Here is a 16,123-nt window from a genome sequence, read left to right as displayed (position 1 = left end):
ATGCATTACAGATACGCCAGACCAAGATTCCGCATTCGACGAGGCGGATGACGACCTCTCGTCGCCCTCGCGGTCACTAGATCGCCAGTCACACCACCGTGCCAACACCACCGTCCACGTATGCTGGCATCGCAACACCAGTGTGAGCATGGCGGATCACGTCAGAGCGGTAGAGGTGAGGCTTTCCCTTTCAAACTTTCCGAGAGGCGAAAGTGAGAGAAGCTCGTATAGATACTTTTAATCATCTGGAGAAGAGATGAATACTTTCTTACACCTTACTCAAACAAAACACTGATGACAACACCAAAGAATGTCAGAAAAATATCTGTAATTTTCTCAACAGTTAGCAGTAGAAGGCTTCACTGTACAACAGTTATTCTTTTTTGGGTTTGTGTGTGGCCCTGAAAAGGGCCTACCCATTCCCAACATTTCGGTAATCATGTTCTTATAATTTTCATGAGAATGCCTTCCAAGGCCTTCCAACTGGAAGGCGTTGTGGCCTTTCATTCTCTTGAAAACTGTGAGAATATGCTTACTTAAATGTCAGGAATGGGTAGGCCCTTTTCAAGGCCGCACACATACCCAAGAAATTGTATGTGGTGTACTGTGAAGCCTTCTACTACTAAACGTTCTACTTCCACAGAAACCTTCAAAGATTTTTTTTTAAAAACAAATTGTATAAGTGACGTGTAGCCAGATTTTATCAACTGGACATCTGGTTGTCAAACCATACCAACCTCTATGCCCCCTAGAAATGCAGTGTATGTCTAACATGAGGAAATGTTTCTTTGGTCATCCTATCCAATATAGAACCAGCTGAGCGGTTTCTTGCTGCGTAAGTTCAAGAACAGCAACGGCTGGCAGAAGCTGTGGGTGGTCTTCACAAACTTCTGCCTCTTCTTCTACAAGAGCCACCAGGTAAGGGAAGGGTGGACCATCTGTCACCAGTGACACTGAATAAGAGAGATTGTTTACACCCCCTCTCCCCCCCCCCCCCCCACACACACACTGTATAGAAAGACCACCTGTTGATAATAGCCTCTGTAAATGAATATACTATTATCAACCGTTAATCTGTCTTCAAACGTGCAGTAGTGCTCACGTTCACACATGCATGGCAGTTGAGTGCCACATGCATGTTGTTCCCCTGCAGTCAAGCATGCAGTCCTTGTCTGTGCCCACTGGTCCCTGGCAATGTGTTTGTTGTACGTGACTAGCTCCATTGCTGAAGTACTCCTGCAACATACTTGTATAACTTTTTTACTTTTGGAGAATCATTTTACCAGTGATCAACCATTGTTGTTAATCTGAAGTTCGAAAATGAATCTGCCGCTGAAGGATTAGCACCTTGCTTAGTAGCTGAAAAACTCAGTTGGCGCTTTATGGGTGAAAGGGATTGTATAGTTTTGGTTGAGACCTAATTTCAGGTTTCTAACATTTTTTGATGAGATAATCAGAAACTTCTTATGAAACATGAAAGAGCATGTAATTCTATGAGGAATTCAACGTTTATTTGATGAAAATTGGTTTTGAAATGGCTGAGATATCCAAAAAAGAGCGATTCTAATAAAGTGTGGGACCCACACTTTATTACAATCGCTTTGCTTTACTTTGTATTTGGGTGTTTCAGTCATTCCAAACCCGATTTTCATCAAATAAACTTTGAATTCCTCTTAAGATGGTATGCTCTGTACTATATCTCAAGTGTTTTCTTGGTATCTTGCAAAAAGTTAAAAGCCCAATTCTCATCTCCACCAATACTGTACTATCCCTAATGGTGGTTGCTCACTTCCCTGACTCAACATAATGTTGTGACTTTTGAATGGAGAGCTGAAGCATTTCATGCAGTCCTCACAACACATTGACACATTGACACATTGACACATACCAACATTCAAGTTTTCTTTGATAGAATAAAACGAGAAGAAAGGGAGAGATTGATTGTTTGACCATAAGATCAACAAAGACAGTGCACAGAACTCAGACCAGTCCGTCATGACAGCAAGCAGTGCACAACTAAAATGGAATGGTCTGGTTTGCAAGCGTTCTTACTTCTCTATTAATATGTCTTGGAGAGATGAATGGATTGCTTTACCAGTGAGATGGTTTAAATACTGAGCCCTAGAAAGAGGAATCACTGTGTGCTGCTCTATACAATAGAGTCTATAGCACTTGCTCTATAGCACTGTAGGCAGATGTTTTGTGTCTGCTGAGAAACAGAAACAATGCTGAAGATAACATCTCTGTCTCCTTCTTCCCCTCCTCCTGCTCCTCCTCCTCCTGCTCCTGCTCCTCCTGCTCCTCCTGCTCCTCCTCCACCTCCTCCTCCACCTCCTCCTCCTCCTCCTCCTCCACCTCCTCCTCCTCCTCCTTCTCCTTCTCCTCCTCCTCCTTCTCCTTCTCCTCCTCCATCTCCTCCTCCTCCTCTTTCTCTAACTCCTCCTCCTCCTCCTCCACCTCCCCTTCTCCTCCTCCTCCTCCTCCTTCCCCTCCTCCTCCTCCTCCTCCTCCTCCTCATTCTTCCATCCCTCCAGGACGACTACCCTCTGGCCAGCCTCCCCCTCCTGGGCTACTCCGTCATGATCCCCGCTGAGGAGGATGACATCCGCAAGGACTATGTCTTCAAGCTCCAGTTTAAGACCCACGTGTACTTCTTCCGCGCCGAGAGCGAGTACACTTTCAGCAGGTATGAGCATGTGAGGGGATGGTGGTGGTGGTGGTGGTGAATTGGTAGTAGCCAGACATGGGCACTGGTAGCAACATTTGCTCTAAATCACTAGTGGAAAAGCAAGAGTATGAACCCCATATCTGAAGAAAAAACAACAACACAGAAATGCCATTCTATTTAAAACATTGAAAGGGTTGTCGGAGAATGGTATTGTACCCATTAGTATCGGTAACCAAAGTTTTAAGGGGAATGTACCCCAAAGGGAAATCTGACAATCAGTTCAGAAGTTATGAATATTCAGTGTTTTGGTACTGCCACTGCTGGATAAGAAGACTACCACTGTTCATGATGTCACAGTAAGGCACCATTTTAAAGAAAATACATGTATAAAGAGAATTTCACAGAATAAATTTTTTTTTTAATGAAAAGCACACATTCCTGCCACTTATTACTGACATGTGTTGAGAGTGATGTTACCCCCTCCCCTGCCTGCCTTTAGAAAAGGGTAAGCCAAGTGCTCTGTCATTGTGCTAGAATAATGAAAATACTGGTTTGTTGAATTTTCTTTATATCTTTTTTATATGATTATCATTGTCCTATTGTGACATCATTCATTGTTGTAGTCTTCATATCCAGCCATTACGGCATATGGATTAACCAAAACACTTTGACAGTTACTAGCTTTTGAATGGATTGTCTGATTTTCCTCAATCTGCGTGCATATTTGGGCTTCATTCCCCTTTAAACTTGTGAATTAACCCTGTAGGTTCAGGAACCTGCTGTAGTCTGTGTAATGTCTGTGAAGATTTCAGAATTTAGACAGCAAATAGATTAGGTGCTTCCAGCACTTGATGCAATTACGAGTTTTAATTTGTGTAGGTACATTCACAGGGATCATTAGAACTATGTTGTAGAATGCACAGCAGTTCGTCTTCACATGTTCCCTTTTGTCACGGTCATGCTTGGCTTAGCAGAAGAGGGAACCAATGAGTTGGAAACCATGGTTAGCCTTTATTCAGACATGCAGGTTGACTCTGCTGAAAGGAGGGCCATGTTAACCTCTAGATAATTTGCTGCGTAGGTGGATCCTTATTTGTGGTCTACAACTCTTGTATGTAATGATCTCTCCTTAAGGCACAAGTTTCTGCATTTTCAGGATAATTGCTTATGTGTGTCTGACGTTTGTGTGCATTGTAAGTTGACGCTTCTGTCTGTAGTGTTTGTTTTTCATTGTTATTTCCTCTTATCAAAAGATCATATGCATCCAGGTTTCTGGATCAGGAGTTAGTAGCTTGAACTTATTATTTTCAGTGATAGATTATCTGGTTGCTTGAAAGGGTTTTGGTTTTTAGTGAGGGTTGCAGTTGGATTTTTACAGTATTTGAATTGACATTGATATACAGCTGTATTGATGTGTGAAAAAAAATGAATTATATAAACATTTGTCTTGATAACAGCAGCTGTGTAAATGGTTGTTGACTTGGTCTGAAATATAATTTTGAATTTTTCTTTTGATTATTTTCTCACATTTGCAGGTGGATGGAGGTTCTGAAGAGCGCTACATTCAGCAGCAAGATGGAAAATGACATCATGTAGACAGAAAACTCCCTCTCCACCGGACTCTTAACCCAGCCATTCCCTTCGCCAGTGGACTTCCCGGACTTCCACTGGACCCCCAAACCCCCCTTCCCACCCAGCCATTCCCAATCGAATCGAATCGGGCCCAGGTGCCCTGACCATTCCCTAATCCAAGCCAGTAAAGAATTAGAGTAATTCCCCTTCCCCCTTTTTTTTTTTCTTCTTCTCGTCAAATTTGTCTTCTGGAGGCTGACATCGTGGGAGGGGTGATGGAGGAGAAGTGTTCCCAATCTCCAGGAAGTTGTGACCGCATTCCCCTGAATGTCTTTTCTTTTTGTTTTTCTTTTTTTGCCCTTGCTACGGCTGCTGGTAGGTCTTGCCATATCACTGCCAAGGAGATGGAATACAGTGCAGACAAGAAGAGTGATTATTTATTGACGGGGGAAGGCTACTCTCTTTGTTGTCCCCTCGTACCCCCTGTCAGGAGTGTCAACACGTTTTTTGTCACATGGCTCGACAAGTAAATGAATGATCTGTTTGTAATGCATTGTTTGTATTTTTTGGTCAAAAACACTGCCCTGATTTGTCCCTTCTTCCTGGCAAGTCTCTTGTCACTCTGCGTTGATCTTCATCATGTCAGACAAGATCTAAAGATGAACAGAGAGAGAGAGAAGGAGACAGCTAGGAACAGTTTATAGACACACTGGAGATGTTTCGTTCATAGGTTATTCTGACTCCTGTGATGTTCGAGGAAGGGAGTCCAAAATACCTTTCCAAACATTCACTTTTTTTAGTTTGACAATTGAGATGAAAGAGCAAAGCCAACCATCATTGTCTCTCGGTACAGTAATCTATGTTAAGGCCATTCCTGTACACCATGCTTTTCAACACAGTTGTGTGATATTCGAAGTTAATCGCAGCTTTTATCTTAGCCCGTGAAAAAAAGAAAAAGAAGAAATGTGCCTACCGCTGAGAACCAAAATGAAAATATTGCCGATCCTTTTAAATGGGAGTTAAGTTCTTTTGACTCTCACCGTAGTATCAAACGTACGTCATGCCATCAGACCAAATAAGTATTAAGCTCCGCTTGAGGTTCGTGGAGTACCACTTCGCACCCCTGGTCCTGAAATGTCGGGAAGAGCAAAATTTGCAGGCGCCATATTCCCACACATACTTACAGGTTGGCTGCTGTTACAGCTTGCCGTAAACATTGGAATATGTGACTAAAAGTTACGGTTTCCTTCGAGCACAAAATGCAAGGCTTTGTAATGTAATAACACTTATTTGTTGTAACCATTTATGTGTTCAGTCATGCACACAGATATCCATGTAATTACAGTAAAGTTGCTATCCTTCTTACGAAGAACTTCATATGCTGGTAATATGGTGCCGCTGACAGTTGCGTGTACAACAGTTTTGTTTAACAGTGGTTGTACGAATCAAATGTGTGGTCTACTGTAAACTTGATATATCTTGTGATATAGAAATGATTGCAGATTTTGCACTCTTTTTGAAGTAACGTGAAAATAACAACACCCAAATAATTGTATTTTTTTTGTGTGTGTGTGGTATTTGAACATGTACAGATTATAAACATGCGAAATTCACTGAAAGCAAAAAAAAAAGAAAAAGAGAGATAAATTTCCCACTTATACTGTGAATGCTAACGTTTGATCAATAATGGTATAGCTTCAAGGCTCAGGTTATATAACAATGAAAAGATTGTAGTGTCTTACATCCTAGTACCAAAGCCAAATGCATAAAAAACAAGACAAAAAGAAAACTCAATTGCCAAAAGTCACTGACCTTTATATACAGGTGTATGAGACCTTCCACAACACTTGCTGTATGTCTGCAGCGGAATATTTGGGATCCTGGATTGCCATTAAATACGGAAATCCATGTAACTTTGTAATCACAGCAATGCACGCTTATACCAAAGCCTCGGAATGTGCATGTTATATACAAAGATCAAAATGTATCTTTTTACTCTGTAAAAGCAACAAGTTTTCGTCTTGTTGAAGTCAAAGTAACATCCAGTCACCAGTGGGTTCAATACTGATTCCACTGGGAGTAATATACTAGTAGTGGGGACTGATGATGTAAGTCTCATGATTTTAATCATATATTTGTTATCCTCAGAAACTTTTGAGTAGCAGGCTTACATCTAATTGTTCCTGACGTCAAGTCATCTCTCTACTGCATTTTGTATGATATATGACCCAAAGATCAAAAGAAACCTTTGCAGAGAAATAACCCCACCCCCCCCCCCCCAAACTTTATGGTGCCTTTTCTCAGCAAACCAATTTGGAATCCAGTAACTTCTTTTATTCCCCTCAACTTCCATATCAGTATGAATTCTCTAACGCTAACCTTTGCCTAAAACTCAGCTCAATTTGGCAGCAGATTATGTTATGCAGTGCCCATCGTGAATAATGTAATTTAGGCAGGAAATCTTCAGAGGTGTGCAGCTACATGACAGGAAAGAAAGAGAGAAAGCAAGAGAGAGAGAGAGAGAAATAAAGGTGTTAACACGGGTTGTCAAGTTAGAATTGAATTACGGATTGGAATAGAAACGGAAATTGGAAACATCCCATAGTCCTTGTATGAAAGTAACATTTGTCAGTTTGACAAGAGTTGTCAAATTGGATGAATTACGGATTGGAATAGAAACGGAAATTGGAAACATCCCATAGTCCTTGTATGAAAGTAACATTTGTCAGTTTGACAAGGGTTGTCAAGTTAGAATTGAATTACGGATTGGAATAGAAACGGAAATTGGAAACATCCCATAGTCTTTGTATGAAAGTAACATTTGTCAGTTTGACAAGGGTTGTCAAGTTAGAATTGAATTACGGATTGGAATAGAAACGGAAATTGGAAACATCCCATAGTCCTTGTATGAAAGTAACATTTGTCAGTTTGACAAGGGTTGTCAAGTTAGAATTGAATTACGGATTGGAATAGAAACGGAAATTGGAAACATCCCATAGTCTTTGTATGAAAGTAACATTTGTCAGTTTGACAAGGGTTGTCAAGTTAGATGAATTATGGATTGGAATAGAAACGGAAATTGGAAACATCCCGTAGTCCTTGTACGAAAGTAACATTTGTCAGTTTGGAATGTGAGAATGGGACTTGCTGCAGGCACTGCCCAATGTTGGAGCAATCATGTCTACTTTTGAAGGGAATTCTTTTGTCTTTTCTTTTCTTAAAGAAAAATGATTGATAGATAAGAGAGAGAGAGAAGTTTTATTGTTCTGATTGTTCAGACACTGCCAAATGTATCAAATAATTTTTCGAGTGAGCAAGCTGCAAATTTGTGCATCGAGCGATGTGCCGTTGATCTGCCCGTTAGAGGTGGAAGAAATGAACAGGAGTAGATTATGGCAGCTGAATACAGGCAGGTCATGTCAAAAGAGTTTGGATGAGTTTTGACATGGTCAGTGGATGTGATGATATTTAACTGTACAAAAGAACAAATAAAAGAGTGTAAATTGCAGAAAAAAGCAACAGAAAACACTACCTTATATTTCACAATGCAAAGCGGAGATTTTGTTATTTTTCATTGTGTAATCATGGAAAGGTATTGTGATTTTTGTTTCTTTTCTCTCTTTTTTTTTGGGGGGGGGGCTTTATATTAATGCTGTTGTAACATTTGTATCATACATCAAGTGTATATAACATTTTTAGAGAGGAAAAAAAAAAATCAGAATTTTGGATGAGCAAGACAAGAATTCATTGGTTACTTTCAAGAAAAGTATCACAGTGTACTGAAGCTTGTTTCCAAGACCAATTGCCTAAGGAGTACAGTGGATTCTTTTTTTTTCCTACTTTGTACAGGCAAAATTTATTTTGTTTTTATTAGTTTGTTGTTTATCTTCTTTTCATTTTTTTCTTATCAAAACTGATTTACAACTTTGTGTGTATACTTATCATGTGATATCCCTTACAAGGAGTACAAGTGTAGATCCAAGTTGAAGCATGTATTATGTTTGATTAATTTATTATTCAAGTCTACTATATGTGTGTTTATATTTCTTTGATTTCGTTTGAAGGTAGTTACTGGACCTTCTCCATTATTCATTGCTCAGTATTCCCCCCACCCGTATTTTTGTTACCGGATTTTCCACTTTTTTTTTCTATGTTTAGTCAATATTCAAATGCCAATTTATATTACCAAAAAACAAAAAAGGATGTTTGCAGGAGTGGTAAAAGACTGTGTACATTTTCTTCCACCCAGTTTTCTTTGGGTTGGATGTGTTTCTATGCACATCCAGATATATTCACTGCGCTTGATTTTTTGTTTGTTTTGTTTTGTCTTCAGATTTGACTATAGTTATGCATAGAAACGGACAGGATGTGTCCGCTTCGTATACTGAACCTGCCTTTATGATATCCGATGTATTCCAGAATTACTGCTACAACGGAGGGATATGGCGATTATCTGAAAATTGGGCTTCATCTTCGTGTACTCTTACGCTTACCATCTTACATTTCTTGCGTGCGATATTACGAAACGCGAGTAGCTGACAAACTTGTATGAAAATAACTTTGAAATTAGTCTAGTTTGTGTATGAAATTGTACTTTTATTTTCTATCTTTCTTTTAATAATTTCCATTGTCATGCCTAAATCATGGACTGCCCATGCTCAGACTCATACTCAGAGTATGTTTCCCACGACATTCTTCTTGCAGCCTTAATGAGAGCAAAAAGGAAAAAACAAAAAAGTTACAGCTCTGGGTAAAAGCTGGCGGTACGCAGTTAACCCCTAGCCTGTTGGAATCCCGGCCAGGTCCCGTACAGAGTCAGTTGAGATAACGAGAGTCTGGCGGTGAATGGCTTAACTTTCCTCCACACATTCGTTTGTTTGTATGTGCGTGCGGGAGCGTTTTTGTCAAGACTCTCATAGACCCACCCACTGTTGTCAAGCTGTGCAGAGGGAGAAATACAAATATAGCTTGTGTGGGACAGCTTTTGCCATTTTTTTGTTTGATATTTTTCATTTGCCATGTTGTAGTTATGCTACTGAGGCATAAGTTATAATATCTCCCCCTTGATTTTTTTTAAAGTCTTTGTTGTTCGCTTGTGTCAGCCTCCAGTGCTTTATAAGGCAGTATACCAATGAACTTTTTTTGCAGAGTACAACAAATATGACGTAAATGTGAGCAGATAAAGAGAGGGGGGGGGGGAAAGAACTAGTGTGAGAGTGAGAGAGAGAGAGAGAGAGAGGGAGAGAGAAAATTATTAAAAGAACAATTGTGGTCTTCCAAATTTTTTTGGCTTAGTGATAAAACCAAAAATGCGAAGAAAGAAAAAAAAATTGACAAATAGAGTTTGCATCGATATACAAACCTTGTTTTAGGATGGAATATTATTATTCTCTTTTTTTTCTGTTTGTAGATTTACTGTATGATGGTAGTTTGGCATGTAACTGAATATTGTTTATTTCTTGATGTGAAGGGGCTTTTGTTTTGGCCATGTACTTGAATGATGTTTCTCTTTACCCATTGATGAGAGAGAGAAAACCAAGTTTGAGCTGAAATCCAGTGTATGACGCCTTGAAAGCATCAAATTGCTCCTTGCCTCGTCAGATTGGCGGGATTATTTGTTTGTTATGTCATTTAAAACCCTTTTTTATAAAGAATCTATTCGGTTTTGTTGAAGATTATGTCTTGAGTATAACGGATGCGTACCAAAGCCCATTCCTTTTACAGCCCTCGCTTGCACCTGAAGTTCAGTGTCTTTGGTTGTTGATTTTTGTGTTGGGGGGGGGGGGGGGGATTGTTCACATCCCACTAAAATTTCAGTAGATGGAACATTCACTGGTGATTTGTTCTGCCCCTGAGAAATGGAGCAAAGTTTTGTGTGATCCCTGTTGATGTACGTTGATACATTGTATTACGGTTGTTATTCAATGAGACAGGTAATCATTTTAATATTAAGGGACATATCAAACATTTTTACATATATTTTGTTTGTCATCTCCTTGAAAATGTTACAAATGCAGAACAGTTATTTGTCGCTGAAAGATCTTGATATGTTTTATCAACCTTTAGTTGTAAGTCCTCGATTCCATCCTACGATGTCAGAATTTATTCTTTGATCAACAGCTTACAACAACGTTACAACAGCTTACAACAAGTGAGTACAAGCTGTGTTCAGATGTGCCCCCCTCCCCCACCTCTGATTTCATGTGATGATGTTTAGACCAATGGGGAATGTGTTGTGCTTTTTGGTTTTTTTCAGGTGTGCATAAGTAATACTGACCTTTGACAGTTGTTACGTTTGTGTACAAGGCAGTGGAAATTGTCGATCAGGTTGGGTGGATCGTCAGGCAAGCCATAATCATGGGGTGATGATCTCATATTTTCCCTTTGCCCTCCGTCACCCTTTCCATTGAACAGTGCTGCACACTGACACTGGTCTGACGGTCCCTGACCAGTAAAAATCACTGTTGGACCAGTAACTCGTTCAGTAATGGACCAGTAAACAAGGGAAAAACTGGGTGCCTACTGGTCTGACCTGTCTGTCGGACCAGTAGAAATAATGGGTTAGTGTGCAGCCCTGCATTAAAACATGTAGCTTACTATGAAATCTTCTGTAAAACCATTGAATAAAAATGCTATAATTATTATCATTATCATTATTGATATCATTATTATTGTTATTACTCATATGATAATGATTCTACTATGAACAATTGTAGCATTAATAGCATTCATTGTCACATGTTTTTGTATTGCGTTAGTGTAAGTGCACTGATGTTCATAAAGTATGTCTCGGGCAGGTACTGAGAATGGTGTTCTAGCTTCTCTTTCTATTTCTTTTCTTCTTTTTTTAAACTTAGTGTGTCTCTATAAAGTTAGATACTTCAGTCAATTCCCTAAGAACTTTACAAAGAAAAAAAGCAGTGTTGATGACAATGTTTTGTGGTGTCAAGTCAGTAGGAACACGAGCAGTCTTAATGTTTGTAGTGATTAAAGGTTTGGGTTTTCATTTCTTTCTCTTTTTTTTTTTGTTGTAGTTTGTATCCTCTCTCTCGCTCTCTCTGACGAGTCTTTCAATAAATTGTTTTCCCATTTCATTCAGAGTAGAGAGACCAATTGTTTTGTCATATTTACTCCCCCCTGCTTTCTTGCTCACTAGGGCCAATGTATCCAATTTTTGTAAAGTCGACTATGCTGCCATTCTGTTGTAATTTAAAATGGAACAAACTGAAGATACAAAGAGAGAGAGAAAAAAAAGAACATAAGATGTTGAAGAGCAGTTTTGCTCAGCAAAGTGCTTATTGATATGTGATTTGTTCGTTTGTTTGTAAACTTGAAGCATGCTGGGACTCTCGGCGAGCGTTTACTGTGTTGGATTATCTGGTGGCACGCGTACTTAAAATTATTCATTTTCGTAGAGAAACGGAATGGTTGTATTCAGTGAGCTGGAAAGAAACAACAACAGCAAAAACCACATTTTGCTGTCGGTATTTGGCGAGATAGAAAAATTAGGGTCTTGATGTTCTTCTGTTAGGAATGCTGGCGATTCTGTGTTCTTTTTTGTTTTTGTTTTGTTCTGTCTTTTTTTTTTTTTGGTAAGTAGACAAAGTTTATTACCCCCACCCCTTTCCTTTCATTCTCCTTCAATGCCAACAAGGTGTTATCTGCTCTGTTTTCTCTGTTTAATAAGTGTGAAAAATAATCTTTCTTTGGTACTCATGTTGGCAAATGCAATGTCATCATAGATATCTAATTCATTGAATTCTGGCACTCTTCTTTTTTTTTTTATTATTATTTCCCTCTCTGCATTCCCATTGCCTCTTATCATTAATGTAATTTGACCACTGCATGCCATTGAAAGTAGCAGTTAAAGCACTGTTTTGGTAGTACACGTCTTTATTCCTATTCAATTTTATTATTTTTGTCTTTTTTTTCTTTATTAGTAGGTGTAATTATAACTTGCATGTTCGCTGTAGTAGTGTAACACGATGGTTAACTGCGTAGACTAAGAACTAAGTGGACGTGTTGTATCTAGCGCCCTGTATGTGGTTTCACCAAGCAACAATGATTGCATGTGCAAAGCATACACATTTGTAATTTTGCACTCTATCATGCGCTGTTTTGTATTGATCAGTGGGAGATGGGTGGGATAGGTAAGAATGCGTCTGTTGAGATTTTTGTCTTGTTTTCCTCTTTTTTGTTACCTTTTGTTTTTTTAAAATGCAGGGTGTCAGGAAAAGACAGCCGATGTAGTATATGCCTTGCCATCTCATTATCGTGTACAGGATTCATCTTATACTCTTTCATAATAACTTGTTTTAATAATAACTATTGTTATTCAACACAGCATGGTTATGAGTAGCAGTTCATGAAGAAAATGGAGAATAAAAGAGAAGCGACTTGATGAAAGACTACTGATGTGATATATACATTGTATAAAACAAAACAAAAAACGATTGTCTATCTTCTGCACGAGTTGTGGTCAGGTGAATTATACATTGATTGGTATTTGACAATTTTACTGTAGAAATAAAAACAAAAAGTAAGTTTCAAAATGAGACATTCTGTCGACGTGTTATTGCCTGCAGATAGAAGTTTCTTTCACCGTGATGTGATGTGTGGATGTATATAGAAATGTGTGTGTGTGTGTGTGTGTGTGTGTGTGTGTGTGTGTGTGTGTGCACTTGTTTATAATACAGTTCGAGTACATATGTGCTTACACACACCCACCGTTATAGGAGAATTTGCCGTGTGACCAGTATTTCGAGGAGCTCCTCGAATTGAAAGGTTTGTTTAAAAACATTTCAAATGACGTAAGAGTCGGAAAAAAGAGCCCTGCCAAATTCTCCCCACAGTGTTCAGTTACAGGCACATTGCCGCTCATTATGTGGGGTCGGGTACGAGAACTGCTAATCCCTGTGTGAAAAAGTTGAAGAGCGCCCCCGAATGTTTGTCCTCGATTTTCCTTCTCGAATTGCATGCTATGCGCGAGCCTAATCTGTGTGCACGTGCGCCACGCCTGGCCTGCGCTATCGCGAGGGATCGGCCGGATCTGGATGGTCGAGCATCATTCAGAATTTACTGGTAAGTTCAAAATCTTTTTTATAAATTGTATAATCATGGTTTAAAGAGATACGTAAAGCGTCTAGCCTAGCCTGGGAAAAGAATGATGTTCCTCTGAGTTTTGTTTTATGAGTCTGACCGGGTTTTAACACAGTGTAACAAGCTCAAACGTTACTAGTTACTCGTTACTCGTTACTCGTTACTCGTTAGCCCCACCCGGGCCTTTTTGGGTTCTGATGGTGTCGACTGTCGTACAATTGTACTTGTCAAAACTTCCAGTCCATAAATATTGTAATAATGTGTCGTTTTCTGTCATGCAATAATTATCATATCATGCTACATATTCCGGAGGATACAATTTGAAAAAAACTATGGTGCCAAACCAACGATTACTAGTACAGTGATCGCGTTTGTTTTGTAGAGTGCAACTCGAACTGTGTCGTCCTTATAAATACTATAGGCCTAGTTATATTTTTATTACTATTGGTATGCTACTGTAACAGTCTCTGGGACAGGTACAAGAATGATGTAGACTGCTAGCCATTGATTGACATTGTTTGGGATGAAACGGGCATCATTTCATCCTGATCGCGCAGGGTCATTAATAAAAAGAAAATAAAAAAGTTACTTAAAATTAAATCATGATTCCATCATATTTTTTTTTTACATCATCAACATTATGATTATTTTTTGCACCGTGGACCTCACAAAGTTTGGAAATAATATGAATGAAGATTAAGGGAAAGAGACATATATCTTGAACAATATACCTGCTTGTGCATGACTTTAGTAATATCCAATCTAATGATTTCATATCTAACTTTGATTGCCAAAAGGTTAAACTAAAGCTAAGGAGTGTTGGATATGAAATTATTGTAAAAATAATTGTCCAGGTGCCATGATCTCAACCATCAATTGCAGCATTTATTGAGGAAATATGAATACAATTAACGTGATTATTTAGCACCAAGATAATAAGCATAATTGTCCAGGTGCCATGATCTCAACCCTCAATTGCAGCATTTTTAAAGGAAAAATAGAGACAATATTGATTGCTCTGGTTTAAATGAGTGCAATTTTTGTGTTGGTTTTATTTTTTATCTTTTGGCAAAAATTTCAACTTGGGTAAATTACAGAATACTGGCAGCCAATCACGGATAGCGCAAATCGCTCTGAAAAGAGCGTAAATGCGCTTACCAATAGCAACCACCTCAGATATCAATCCGCATAAGTGATTCGCCTTGTCGACGATTGCATTTGTTTACGTGTGTTTTCTTGACTTGTGCGGTGAGGAGAGTGTGGTTGTCCATGCGTTTAGTATGGGGGTTCGGGGGTGTCCCCTGATAATGGCAATAATGTAGTTCTAGATCCCGTCCAATGCTTGCATTTACGAGGCGTATTCACGATTTTTGGAGCAGAGGAAGGACTAGAGAAAGTGATGAATTGGGGGTTCGGGGGTGTCCCCCGGTTACGGCAATAATGTAGGCACTCTAACCGTAGACTTTGCGTTAGGTCTATATTCTAACGTTAGATCCCCCTTCTTCTGCCTTCTCTGAATCTCTCTCAGTCTAAACTAGTGCTAACAAGTTATGGGTCATTTACAAGGTATACTCACGATATTTGGAGCTGAGGATAGTGCGCATTTGTGTAGAGGACTAGAAACGAGAAAAATTTAATTCAATTATATAGGTGTACACATGCGTGTCCATGAGTATGAAAATCACCCCCTAAACAGGTTTTTAGCTTCAATCCCCAAATGACCCCTAAATAGGGATTTTGTTTGTTTTTTGTCAAAATACCCCCTTAACAGGTTTTTAGCTTCAGTCTAAAAAGACCCCCTAAACACAGATTTCACTTGTTTTTACCCCCTAACGCATTTAGTCTGATATCAAAACTACCCCTATTTGCTGAATATTGGCGATTTTGATCCCCTAATGCGTAACGCGTCTTCTGGCAAAAAAAGGTCCCCTTTTTATGCGTTTTGGAGGATTTCAAAATTACCCCTTTTTACACGTTTTTTTGGACGTGCATGTGTATGGCAATATAATTGAAGTGCCCCCCCCCCCCTTGTGGCATGTTTGGGTAGTTGCAATTTCACATGAAAAATGCAATGTTATTGAGTCAGTGACCTATTAAATGATGTTTGTTGTATTGATTTATTCTTTCCAGGGAATGAAAAATGCAGTCAAGGAAGACTAGACGACTAAGGAAGAGTAGACCATCTCATGAGACGATCATCCTAGCAGGGGACAGCCCGTTCATAAAGAAAAAATTCATATGTGAATACAAAGGTATGTAGACCTCAAACTCCAGTGGTCCTGCTGAACGTTATTTAACGAGGGATAAGTGCCTCAAAGTATGTGTATACATGTATACATAGGGTATATATATGCAAATGGCTTTGCTATACATGTATGATTTGTATAGTGTTTGCACCAATTCAATAATGACCATTTACTTCCCACCCTTCTCACTGGATGCCTGTAGGCCTGTTGGCCTGTCAGTTGACAGCCTCCATACCAGTTGTCTCCATTCCGTTCTGACTGGGCCAAGGAGCTGACTCTGTTAAAGTCCTCATTTTGGGTAATCTCTCTTATTTGGACCTCCTACCTCTTTTTTGATCTCCCAATCGGTCGTTTCTTTTTGGGTTTCCATAAGTGCATCCTCTTGGTGTCCCTGGTGTCTGGCATTACCATCGTAATTGATTTCTTTGTATGATGGTCACACTGACTCAGTCTCAAGGGCCTGCCTGATGTTATCATTACAATCTATCTCTCCTGTCTCCTCGGCTGCCTGAATTTTACTCTTCAGGTTTGTAGTGAG

The 16,123-nt window shown here is 39.3% G+C and overlaps 1 protein-coding gene across 1 annotated transcript in view; it reads left to right on the top strand.

The window, feature by feature from the left end:
* Positions 1-4,322, top strand: part of LOC139732049 (FERM, ARHGEF and pleckstrin domain-containing protein 1-like) — a 145,567-nt gene extending 141,245 nt beyond the window's left edge. Inside the window, exons 22-25 of the mRNA XM_071642928.1 lie at positions 12-175; positions 811-918; positions 2,535-2,686; positions 4,204-4,322. Coding sequence (XP_071499029.1) covers positions 12-175; positions 811-918; positions 2,535-2,686; positions 4,204-4,264 — 485 coding nt within the window. The 3' untranslated portion in view covers positions 4,265-4,322. The remainder of the gene's footprint in view (positions 1-11; positions 176-810; positions 919-2,534; positions 2,687-4,203) is intronic.
* The last annotated feature ends 11,801 nt before the right edge of the window (positions 4,323-16,123 follow it).

The sequence above is a fragment of the Diadema antillarum genome, unplaced genomic scaffold (genome assembly GCF_040938485.1).
Source record: "Diadema antillarum isolate AM-2024a unplaced genomic scaffold, OU_Dant_1.0 seq00000398_RagTag, whole genome shotgun sequence".
Classification (NCBI taxonomy): domain Eukaryota; kingdom Metazoa; phylum Echinodermata; class Echinoidea; order Diadematoida; family Diadematidae; genus Diadema; species Diadema antillarum.
The sequence above is the reverse complement of the archived record's forward strand: the minus strand, read 5'-3'. Positions and strand labels throughout refer to the sequence as shown.